Source organism: Ruditapes philippinarum, unplaced genomic scaffold, assembly GCF_026571515.1.
Source record: "Ruditapes philippinarum isolate M1 unplaced genomic scaffold, ASM2657151v2 ctg2921_1_1_1_1, whole genome shotgun sequence".
Lineage (NCBI taxonomy): Eukaryota > Metazoa > Mollusca > Bivalvia > Venerida > Veneridae > Ruditapes > Ruditapes philippinarum.
The window spans coordinates 1-13,521 of record NW_026863840.1 but is presented as its reverse complement, the minus strand read 5'-3'; the positions used below and the strand labels follow the sequence as shown (position 1 = coordinate 13,521).

Here is a 13,521-nt window from a genome sequence, read left to right as displayed (position 1 = left end):
CTTAGTCATATATTGTTGACTTCTACAAGATAAAGATTCACTTACCTGATTGATCTGAAGGAACCCTGTATTAACACTTATTGACTTTGCAATTTAAGCTGATAGAAATGTTAAACTTACCTTATTGTATAGCAGAAAACTGATTTTCTCTTTACATTTTCTGTGTAGCAGACGTCCAATGACAGACATCTTTGAAATCTGTCACTTCATATTTTATATTGAAGATTTCTTATTGTTAATGTCAATTTCAGTCAAATTCAATTCAAGAACATAATTTATGTAAAGTTTATAATTGATTAAGGTCAGAAATCCATAAGTATTCACTACATGTTTTTGTATATTAATGATTTTCGTATGTAGATTTTATATGAGATTTCAATATGGCCGCCATTGAAATCCAAGATTTCAGATTCAGAAATCCGGCCGTCTGTCCATTGGAGGATTTCCGGATTTCTGTTGTTTCATTGGTGGATTTCAAACATCGAACCTTATAAAAGTCGGAATCCAACCAATGTTGTCACTTCGGTCTTGACCTCCAAGTAATGCAAATAAAGTTTTAAAACCGCCAAAGTTCAAATACAGTAAACTTCTTACAAACGACATTGTTATCCAAACTTGTAAGTTGGTATGTATTTATATCCAGTATTATTAACTCACTAGACACTGTTGTTGCCGAAATACTTGTTATAAACTTAGAAAACTGTAAAAGAATTGTATTTATTTTCCCCATCCTGACATGCGTTTACACATATCTATTCATTTAGCTAGAATGTCTAATATGTTTGATGCTACAGTAAAGAATCGAGTTACACTTTATACTGCATCTGTAGCAAATAGGTCCTGTAAGAACTGGTTTTTCTATGTTAATAGTATGTTAAAGAATTTTAATTCCAACCAATATAGTGAGTATTTCCATTTGTGAATATTGTTACATCTAAATTACATTACAAGAAAAAATAGTTTTTAACTGGCTCGAATCTTTAAATAGTGTCATAAGTTTTCTGGTCCTGATGGAAATATGTTGCGTACATATCATCTGTTTAACACAAAATATGAGACAAAATTGTATTGTACACTTATTATGCCTCTATGACATCGCACTGCATTTAGCCATAATATCATTATGACTGATGAAAACGTGGAAGTTGTCCGTACCGTTCATGCAATGTCCAAGCTTCAGTTGCCAGCCGTATGGGTACATTGCTAACCAATTATTCTAGCCTTACATGAGTTACTGTAGAAGCTAGCCGAACGACACCATTTCACCTTTATAGCCTTTATCCCTTTAATTCTCATATAGGCCCGTTTTGAATTTTGTAATTTCACACAGCACGTGTCACTCTCCTTTTGCGCCCTTGTGTCCACTTCCGGTTTCGGTTTGGTGCCTTCTAGGTGCCCTACTTGGGTGTGTCGGGGGCTGCGTCCTGTGAACGTTGCCTTTGCCTTGTTGGTCTTTATTGGCTTGCAGCCACGGCTGCAAGCCATTTCATTTGGAAAACTTGTTCCGGTTAGGTGGTTTCCTGCTTACATCTGTTGGTGCATGATTGAACGGGAAACCAGCTGCAATCGTGCCAATCGCAACTTTTCGGCCTTTTCCGTCACTCTTCGGATTAATGATAATAGCCGATGTAGTTCCGATTGCAATCGTGACAATTCGGGCGATTCCGTCATACTGCGGAATCAGACGAAGTAATATTACGGAAATCTAAGCTATTTTAGTTACTTCGGTAATCCCAGTTTATATAAATAGGATTTCTATTTTTACTTGATTTATCGAAATTGTTCCGTTTCAATTCTTTTTCAAGACGCAAAAGTTATTTTCTTTTCTAATTGTTTTTTGTCTGTATTAGTTTTATACAATAGAGAATGGTGCCTGTTGTAGTATTCCGTCTTCAAAGGGTGGTCCTGCTTACCAAATCACGCATGATCGAGTTATATTTAGATCTACTGAACGCAGTGAGGTAATCTAAAAATAGCCTATGCATATCATTAACCTTGCCACGTGCTGATCTACAGATAGCGCATCGTCTATTTGTGATCGTGTAACATAGTTGATACATGCTTATTAATTGGTACCACGTAACGAAGTCTTTTAGTGCATTTACTTGTCTATAAATCAGAGGAATGATTTCGCTGCGAAAAAGGGGAAATGAAATGTGCACACTTGTTTTCCTTCAGTATCACGTTAGTATTTTTACGATTGATCATTTTCTTTATTAGTTTTATACAATAGAGAATAGATTTCAAATCGTTTTGACAAAAAATATTCGGTTTTCCAAAAAAAAAAAAACAACTAAATAAACCCTTTATGATATACAAATACCGTAATTCAAAAAAATGTGATAATAGATTGAAACCAAAAAAAACAAAACAATTTTTAAGGGTTGGGATGAAGGCACAACTGTGCAAGCCTTTCCTTTTAAAAGGAAACTTTATTCTTGTTTGTTTTTTTAGATTACTGGTCCAATGCACAATCCATTGTAGCTTAAGGTCATCGGCGTACCAGTTTATATACTATGACATGACGTTTAATGCCGCATCAGATGAAAAACGACAATGTTAAATAGAGGCTTGTAAAGTTTTGGAACCATTGTGACATTACAATAGTATCTAAACAAGTCTACTTCCTGTTATCGCAAGTAAGGTACAAGTTTTAAAAATAAAGGCTCCAAAGTAAGGTACAATGATCTGAAGTAGCATGTGCTTTTACTCGCAAGACGGGGTACACATTGAATTATATAGGCTCACAGGACAGGGTATAGTGATTTTGTTTATATATTGTGATAACGTTACATAAATGAACAGTTAGTTCATCATAATATATCAGCATAAACATTTAAAGTCCGTTTAGTTCGATTAATAGAGCATTGGACTGTGAATCGCCGACCTGGTTTCGATTCCCGGACAGTGTCATTTTCGTTGTGATTAACCACCAAATATTTTCCTTGCGAAAGTGAAGGCATCTACATCTGGTAAACTGCTACTATTCAGGAACAATGCGGCGGCTAAACTGTGCTCTGGTGAGTTGAAAGTGGTAATTTTATGTTTTACCATTCCAATAAAGTAGAGAAAATAAGAATCCCTAAAGAAAGCCCAAAACTTAAAATACCACAAACACAACAATAATGTCATGCTGAACGATCTTTAAAGCTCGGAAATACAACATACGGGGCGTCTTTTTTCAGCCTCCATACGGCACAAACAACGCTGATGTGGCAATAAAATAGAGAAAATAAGAATACCTAAAGAAATCCCAAAACAGCAAAATTGTAAATGTTGCAGGCTCAGTGTGATTGAGCCTGTTCATGGGCGGTACTGTCCAGTGCAAACTACCGTCCACGCCCCTAGCAATGGCTTAAGCAGAATTCAAAATTTAAACGTGATTTCAATAGTAAAAATTTGTATTTAGAAACGCAGATTTGTTCATACTGCGGTCATCACGGAACGCTTCAATATGATATACATCCGTGCCGTTCCATGAAGAGCAGCGTATGCTCCCCAAGTAATAGAGAGCGTGTGCCCTAAAAAAGAAAACAATGGGCGGAACTAACAAAATGAATTTTTTAAAGGGGATCAGAGGTTATGAAGCCTGCATTATGCTGCATATCAAGTTAATGGTAGAATTCTTCTAAAGCCGTTGCTATTAATTGTAGATTGTAGTTTGCACTTTTCAATTTTGCCATTTTAGATATTCTTTAAGAATACCTTTTCTCACTACTTTACATTTTTGAAACAGAGATCGAAGAGAAAATGCTTAATGTATATGGTCAGTTTAATTTGATAGAATTTTTATGTGCTAGTTTAAAAAAAGAATGGTTATAATTATGCTGATATCCCAGCTGATACATTTTTGCAAGAATTTTACACCTAAAAATAGCATATAAATAAATAACTAAACAAAAAAAATAACTAAATAACATAAATAACTGTCTTTGCTAGAAGACATAAAATACAAAATTGTGAATATGTCACAACTGGAACACAGAAAAAATGTACATAAAAACAGGAGAATGAGTGACAATTAAATTGTACCCGTAAAATGAAATAAAGATATGAACAGATTCTTAATAATAACCGAAATTTATGCTTCATTATCAAAATTTTGAAGTAGACTAATGATATGTACAATATTATACTTATTATTTGCATGTTGTAATTATTTCTTTACAAAAACAAAGCACGTTTTTTTTTAAAATATATTTGTTTTTACTATTTATAAGATCTTGCATTAGGATACTTGTCTTGGGTAAATTCCGAGGTTAATTTCGGTAGTTGAGACAATTTTGGTAACTTAACGTACCGAAATCAAACCGGCTTCCGGTTGCTCATGCGCAAAGGTGCGGCCACGTATTTTGGTCCAGCACGATAAAAATATTGTCAAAAAATCGTATAAATCATGGTAAGTTCAAATTTAAGCTTTTTAACACTAAAATTTTATTATTAATATGCTTAATTTGAAGCGAACTTTGTGTATGACATACCCCTTAAGTCTCATTCAGCCGGATACTGTCCATTTACACATTGCAAACGAAATCATGACATTTTGGAAGATCCTAGGCCAATAAGGCCAAATTATATATCAGACATTAAGGCCTTGTTATAGTTAATGTTAGTTAGGCCCGATGTCTAATAGTTATTTCTGATAAACGCATAGCATCATAAAAAATTCAAACAATGTCTATTGTCTTGCCTTTCAGGTTTTATACAGAAGTTTTATCAAATTTTCCTTCAATTTCATGCTTATGGCTGCTTTTCCTTAAGTCGTGGGTTTTCCTTGAGTCGTGGGTGGGTTAAAATCGTAGATGACTTTTTGTATGGTTAAAAATGTATTTTAATTATATATATTTCTTATAATTTGTTGTTAAATAGTTGTAAATACTGTAATAATCGAATAGTTTGGCCATTTGTACGGTTTGTTTACATTTTTTGACAACAACAACAACAACCTACTGGTTTCCGGTGTTTGGAACAGGTGCGACTTAATTTCGCGCCAAAATTGGGCCCACAGAAAGTCTCACTGAACTATTAATTGAAATATAAACTAACACTTGGTCATCGGCATCATTATACCTATTATCGATCCATTATCCATCTTGAATAAAAAATTTGAAATCATTTGTTACATATCTCCGTCTTTTTGCAACTAGTTATGTTTGTTTATAAAGCAAAATGAACGGTATAGGATACATTTGAAAACCACATTGCTTTATTAAAATATCATTTGCAATTGTTGCTACAATTTTGTTAATGTATAAACGATTTTGAAGGCAGAATGAAAGTTGCCCTGATGTTTTATTTTAGATTCATTACAAACTCTAAGAGATCTTATTGAAGACTGTTAAGTACCGAATAAATTAATCAAATCTGACTCTAAATCGCTAAAGATAGAAGTTTCTAGTCATATAATGATGTTTAATAAATTGGTTAGGTTACTTGAAATAGTTCACTGAGATTTGACTAATGTTTTCTTACACCACTGTTGACATACATGTTAGCCACGACTCAAGGAAAAGCAAAATGCATGTGAATGCAAAATGGTACCTATATAAAATGAGCTAGATAATCGGAAATAAGTCTTAAGAGATGCATAAAAGATCATGACAGTGCAAAATACAAATAGTTCAACATTTTCTGGTAATTTCCATGCTTGTTCCTGTGACGTCATCATACGTCACTGGTCTATTTTTAGAAATGCCCACGAGTCTTGGTAAATAAAGCATAATGATCATTAACAACAACTTCCAGTTAGCTAAGTAGTAAAAATATCTCTAAGAAACGTCGTATGTATAGGACCAGGAAGATCCGAGATCATAGTCATAGTGAAATTTTTGTTGTCTAAAGTTATGTTTGATATTGTGTCATGTGGGTTGAAATTAATAATTATGAAAGCGTCCCAGTCTGTTCTTTTTGTTCAATGATGCAGTTGTGTCTAATGTGGCATAATTTGATGGAAGATCTACCTGTTGAATGTCACTTATTAACAAAAGTACACAATGTGTTGAAATTTGTACCCTCAATAGTATCAATGTTAATACATTATAGGTATAACCTACTAACCGTATTAGGCAGAACACAACAAAGGAGTCACTAAGTTGTGAATGACAGATTTGATGTCACTTGAATCTAGTCTAGATCATGATAATAAAATGAAAAACATTATTTCAATTGATGGGTAAATACTGGTCTTGTTAACAGGTTTAATTTTTAATGTTAAATAAGGTTATATGTGTTTACATTACCTTCATGCACTTTTTGATGTTCTTTTTTAGGTTTTTGCGGATCCCAACCTGTATAGTCAAAGTTGGAATTCACGTTATTTCTCATTGAAGATTGACAATATGTTTCCAGTTGAAGCCTCTTACATTTTGAATTCTTACAGTGTCTGTCGTCAAACCTCTTGCTCAACAATGGTTCACAGTATGTTCATTGAAGTGAATGATATACCTTACACACTTCTTGTTACAGAAAAGTGCATTGTGTATATAAATCACTATAAATTATAATATATGGTGTCTGTATGCTATTTATAAGATAATCACACCATACAAACCTATTCATCTTTTATTATTTAATGTTTCAAATAAGTTTATATTTATTCTTAAATTTCAGCCTTTGAGATTAGATATCAAACGGAAGTTGTCTGCACGATCTGATCGTGTGAAGACAGTCGATCTCCATCCAACAGAGCCATGGATGCTGGCTAGTTTATATAACGGAAATGTCCATATATGGAATTTTGAATCACAGGTACTCCTTGCACTATGATAGAACTGAGCATGGCTCAATTCAGCGGGACACTGTGGTTGTCATCTGTGAATGTTACAAACATCACTGTTGATTTGCAATTGTAGTTTTAAAATTCTTTAAGTATTACACATTCTTGATTGTAAATAGTTACGTCACTAGATTGTCTTAGAAATATCCACAAGGGCATTTGATTAAATATTTTTTAGGGAATTTTATTTTCATATATTCAGTTTTGTTTATATTGCAAATCAGCAAATTTGTTTGTAATTTCTCACTGGCATACCTATAAAACAAATGTACCGTATAATATAAAGATAAATTTACCCGATTATCTCTTAACATCTCAGCTTTGTTTATTTTCCAGCCTCTTAAGTTAAACACAACCCGCCTGCTAACTACTCGGTCTGACCGTGTAAAAAGCAATGACATGCATCCAGAATATCCCTGGATGCTTGTTAGCATTTTTAGCGGCCAGGTCCAAATTTGGGACTACACGAAACAGGTTTGAATTCTTTCCTATAAAATATACAGGCTTTCAACTCATCCTTTTCAAGTATGATAAAAGAATCCCACCATATATCCCTCTTATAGTATTAAGTACACATATAATTCTGCTAATATACAGTTGTGTCTGTTTGAATTTCTGTATTTTGGTAAATGAATTTTTGAAACTGTTCTTTTAATCTGTTTACTCAACTGTATGGACATAAGTTAGTAGACATCTTTTTAGAATTTTAAAGCTTGCTAGTTAGAACATACCTCATTTATTTCCCAAATGTATTTAGTAGAAACATTTTCCTAGTTATTCAGCATAGAAGTAGTTTATTGATGAAATTTCTAATTATGATGATACTCTTTTTTTTTTTTATTATTATTATTTCAACTATACATAACCACTAGTTTTGAAAAGTCTTGAAAAATGTTAAGTTGGTTGAATTGAAAAAGAAATTCCTGAAACATTCACATTTAAATTGTAAGGATGTTGAAAGCCTTGTATGAAGTAAAGGTGATAACAACTTTATTTATTGGCTTTTATGATTGCCCATAGTTTTATGTACAAAATGTAGTTCTCAGTAATAATTGCTAGTCTTTTCATACATTCTGTCAATTTAGTGACAAAACGTTATCTGTGCTAGAAAGTTAAAACTGACTTATTTCAAAGCCAATAAATAAATTTGCCTCACATTTAATTGGAAAAGGAATGGTTATTGATTTTCAAATTTCCATGGGTCAAGGTGAGATTTTATTCTGCATTGTTTCCGTAATTGCATGTTTCCATTTTTTTATGTGAAAAAAAAATTGTGCACTCCTTTTTTTTTTTAAAGTAAAACCAAATTTAATGTCACAGAACTGCATGCGAAGTATGTTAGTTATCTAGACTTGTGGAAGATTAATGGGTAACAGTATAATTTTTATGTTGAAGGTGGAAGCAAGAGTTAGGAGTCAAGTTTATAAATGTTATAATTTTTGTAGTTATAAGGTTTTGTGCTTACATCTATTTAAGTATGAATCAGACAGATCAAAGTTTTAGAGACATAATGAAATTTTGCACAACTGTTTTCAAGCTAAACTTACTATAATTATACTAGAGAGTAAATTTACATATAGACAAAAGTTCAAATGCTATGAAGTTTTATTAATTAACCAATATTTTTGTCAAAGTTAATTCTATTCACCTCTCAACACAGGACAGATTTTGGGTCACTGCTGTTTATCAGGCTTCCACTAGGGTTTTAAAATTTGGAAGTCAGAGAGTGAAAATTTCACATTAAGTCACATTACATACATGTAGGAAAAGAGGGAAAAGCATTATATTTTTGGGTGTCTTGTTAACATGCTGTTTCCTCATAATGTTGCTTGCTGCAATGTGCTCCTATAATGTCCAACATACACATTATCACATCCACTTGTTGAAGTTGTTCAGGCTTTAATTAGTAATAGTTCCTTTCCTGCTAAACCTTTTACCTTGAAACCCTTGCTACACATACATATAACATTTTGACTATGCATGTAATTACAAGATATGTGAGCATAAGTATTGTATCTATTTTTGTTGTCATTCAATGATGCAGATTGTGAATCAAAATTGATAACATTTATGAAAAATATATAATTATCTTTTTTCTTTCTTTTTTTCAAAATATTTATTACTGAATTATAACTTAAAAGGTCTGGAATTTGTTCTTCTTCATACTGACACATTCCAGAAAAATGTTGTTGTCTTGTAAGTTAAGGTAACCATTTAACCTTAAACCTTTATTTTGGTAATTTTGTGTTCCAGACTTTCCCAGCTTCAATTTTTAGAAATGTCTATCATAATTTTGAAGTATTGGGATGATATTTTATAAAGTTATTCAGGCAACAATATAGACCCTGATCAAACTTCACATATTATCTTGTTTTGTTCCAGCAAGTTTAAGAGACAAGATGTTTTTTGTAACTTAAAACATTATAACATTTTTTTTATCATTTTCACTTTAATGTTAGTCTGCAGACTTATTGATAAGAAAGATAGTAATTATAATGAATTGATGGAATGATAGTTAACCATTTACATTTACATATGCAGCACTGATATATTTAAGTCTAAGTTTAGATCTAAACATCAATATCTTGTATCATGATACACTAGATTATGAAGATCACAAAACTTTGAGTTATTATATAACAGGACAGTTTCTCAGTGTTGAATCGTTTCTGTTGTAGCAACTGATCAAATCATTTGAAGTATGTGATCTGCCAGTTAGAACAGCTCGGTTTGTGCCAAGGAAAAACTGGGTCATCACAGGTTCTGTAAGTATTCTATTATCTATTTTAAATGCTAGGAATGGTTCTAACTTAATTAATGTAAGTGGTAGATTGCATTAGATATACCTTTATCTCTGTGATATTGTGCTGTCTTTCTGACTGTAGTAAGTTAACTGTAAAAAAAATATTTGAAATTTTCATGATTCATGAAGAAATATTACACTCTAGTTTCATTTGATTTTATTCTGAATTCTGCAATAGCTTTTTATCTGGCAAATGTTTCAATATACTTGATGTCCTGTTAGGGACCCATTTTGCATTTCAAATAGTATAACCCCTTAGAAACTTTGTTAGGTTAATTGAACCTCAACACTAATCTGTTGATGTGGGATATTTTTCAATGTGCTTAGGACCTTCATTAGTTGATGGGGAGTAAAATTTAAAAGCTGACTTTGATGTTTGTTTCCTCCCCTACAGGATGACATGCATGTAAGAGTTTATAATTACAACACGTTAGAGAGGGTGCATCAGTTTGAAGCTCATAGTGACTATATCCGAGCCATAGCAGTCCACCCGACACAGCCTTTCTTCTTAACCAGTAGTGGTAAGCTCTCCTTGTAAATACATAAATAGGTTACACAGACTCGTTCTGTATAATATTCATTGAGAGTAATGCCTCATTATATATTTTTATATTGTTCCTGAGAATAAAGCCTCATTACACAGCCATTATAACAGTGTCATTAGAGAATAATAGAAAAATAACCATTTACTAGTGGTTAATTGTATGAAATTATTACAGAAAGGGTCTCCCATATAACAGATGCTATGTTTTCATAGATGCCCATCTCATTTATCAAAGTTAAGAACCATTGAAGGGCAAGCTTTCAAGGTTTTATCTAGGCATACTTTCCAGCCAGTATTAACCTTTGAATTGCTAAATATCTTGAATAGACTTGCCCATCTTTCAGTCTGGACTTAACTATTCATTATTTTAGGGAAAAAATGTAAACTAAAAAGCCACTGACTGAAGGCAAACAGTTTAAACCATGATCAGACAGGGACGATGTGCAGGCTGATCTTACTGTACACTTGATGTATGGTTTGATTCAGTTGTAGCCAGTACCCTAACAGTCACTAGTTAAACAGACACTCAAATCTTTGTAGAAATTCACCATATAATCTTGAAACCCAGTTAAGAGAAATGTTAAAAGAATGTAAAATGTGAACCAAAGGGAGCAATTACTGGTTACTATTTTTCCAATAAATATCAGATTTTTTTCCCATCAATTTAAAGCTTGAGTTCATTATCAAATGCTGACCCTATTGTCACTGTTGTGCCATTGAACTTATTTTAGATGACATGTTGATCAAGCTTTGGGACTGGGAGAAAAAATGGACATGTACACAAGTTTTTGAAGGGCATACACACTATGTGATGCAGATTGTTATAAACCCAAAAGACAACAACACATTTGCTAGTGCGTCACTGGACAGAACTGTCAAGGTAAAGTTTACTTATAATGAGCTTGCAAATAAATTGTTGTTCTTTTTGTGCCAGGGGTGGGTATATGGTATGTCGAGGGAATCCTAAGCTAAACTCATCATGCTTGGTGTTTTTTACTGGTGGACAAAGAGATTTTCTCATAGCATAAACATGGTTCGCACGGGCCTTGAAAAGTCCTTGAATTTGGTTTCAACCTTGAAAAGTCCTTGAATTCAGGGTTGCCTTGAAAAAACACTAAAATTGTCCTTGAATTTCAGTAAACCCCCTTGAATTTCGGTAAAATGCCTTGAAAATCCAAAAGGGTATAAAACCTGTCGCTGTAATGGTCAGGCAAATTTTCCGCTACAAACCGGACATGTGAACGAAGGCAGCCCGATTGAGTGCGCCCATTTGGATCTGTTTTAGTAGTGTTTAGCCAGCGTTACGGTTTTGGCACGGATTTTAACAAGCACTTGTGTATGACGTCATCGCAAATTGTGTACAAAATGTCAGCTTCCATTGCGAAGTAAAAAATGGGAAAATACACTAAGAAATGTACGTTTCAGCTCAAATGGCTTCAACAATACAGTTGGGTAAAACAAGTTATACAAGACCCACGAAAAGCACAATGTACCATGTGTATGAAAACCATCGATTTGTCGCAAATGGGAGAGAGTGCATTAACATCGCATGCGAGGGGTGCAAAGGAATCTGGGTCAGCTCAGCCCTAAAACATACTCGGCCCCCGAGTCAACTCGGCACGGGTCAACTCGGCCCACTTTTAAATATGTGTAAAAGACATCAAAGGACTCCTATTGTCAAGGGGTATTATTATCAATCAATGTGTATGTTAAGGATACCAATTAATTAGGTGATAATTATGATTGACTCATTCATTCAAATTTGATAAGTGACCACCTGCAATTAATTAGAAGCTAATGCTATTAAGTAAACACGTTTTTGTTTCATATTTTTTTGAAAATTACTTTACAAACTTTTTAATTTCATCGAATCTGCAAGACAAATAAATAACTTTTTTTCTAAATATACTTTATTTCGGCAGAGGTACAATGTATAATTATATAAAAATAATAATAATAAGATATTTCTTATTATTCATTTACCTTAACAACATGCAAAGCAAAGTAAAAACGTTATATAGGCCTATATATTTTTGTAAAGTGGGCCGAGTTGACCCGTGCCGAGTTGGTATAGGGCCGAGTTGACTCTTTTCCGTGCAAAGCACCTAAAAAATCTAGACATCAAGTCGTCATTGACGAAGTGTGGCCTTGCATTTGTCAGACAGGAAGGAACTATAAATGTCAAAACTGAAAATTGCAGTAGATCTGATTCAAATAATAACATTGTGCCATCCCAATCCACAACGGAAACTGTGCATGACATGACAATACCACCCCCACCCACTTCTAGTAATCAAGAAAATGTCCCCTGTGTGTCCAGTAATCAAGCAGGAATATCTCCGTTCATTTCAAAGGCTGATACAAAAAAGGCTGAAGTTATGTGGACATTACACACAATTTGTAATCACCACTCATACAATTCAAACACTGATATTGAGAAACTGTTCAAGGCCATGTTTCCGGATAGTCAGATTGTCAAAACATTCTAGTCATTTGAACCTTAAATTGAAATACACATGTTTTATTTACATGTTTTATATCACAGATATGGTTGTAAAAGTATAATTTTAAATAAGATCAATTGCAATAAAAATGTGTATCACAGATATGGTTGTTAAAGTATAATTTTAAATAAGATCAATCGGGGGAAAAAATGCCTTGAAAATGACAATTTTACCTTGAAAAGTCCTTGAAAAGTCCTTGAATTTTGATTTGAGAATTTGGTATGAACCATGATAAATAAAAATTAATTATGTCCATGGAAAAGTGAATTTGTGATTCAGAGAAATATTTGTGAATATTTAATCTCCAAGTTTTATTATGAGCCAGAAAAATATTTTGGGATATTAAGTCTCCAAAGTTTTCTTATAACCATTATGTTAACATTGTGTAAATACATTTGCCTGTAACAATTATTTGAGCCGCGTCACGACAAAACCAACATAATGGGTTTGCGACCAGCATGGATCCAGACCAGCCTGCACATCCGCACAGTCTGATCAGGATCCATGCTGTTCGCTTACCAACCCTGTAACAAGTAGAGAAACTGGTAGCGAACAGCATGGATCCTGATCGGACAGCGCGGATGCAGAGGCTTGTCTGGATCCATGCTGGTTGCAAACCCATTATGTTGGCTTTGTCGTGACGCTGCTCATTTCACCCTGTTAGAGGTCTCTGGCTAGAAACACCTGCTGTCAGAAAGCAAGTTCCAGGATTGGTCTTATTGAGAAAGTTGCTCAGTGTTTTACTAAGTATTATCCTGTAAATAAGGTGGCAGCTGTAAAGTTGTTTTGGCTCATATCTGTAAAATTGCACGTTTGTTAGATATCTCGTAGCCATATGAAACAGCAAAAGAAATAAAAGAAGCGTTTAACTAAATCACAGAGAGAAGCATTGATC

At 33.5% G+C, this 13,521-nt stretch overlaps 1 protein-coding gene across 1 annotated transcript; it reads left to right on the top strand.

The window, feature by feature from the left end:
• Positions 1-4,284: 4,284 nt before the first annotated feature.
• Positions 4,285-11,002, top strand: LOC132723458 (coatomer subunit beta'-like; the record flags this gene model as incomplete). Its single annotated transcript, XM_060708184.1, has 5 exons — positions 4,285-4,399; positions 6,610-6,747; positions 9,454-9,540; positions 9,973-10,099; positions 10,854-11,002. Coding segments are annotated over exons 1-5 (504 nt in total), but the record flags the coding sequence as incomplete, so codon positions are not given.
• Positions 11,003-13,521: the final 2,519 nt, after the last annotated feature.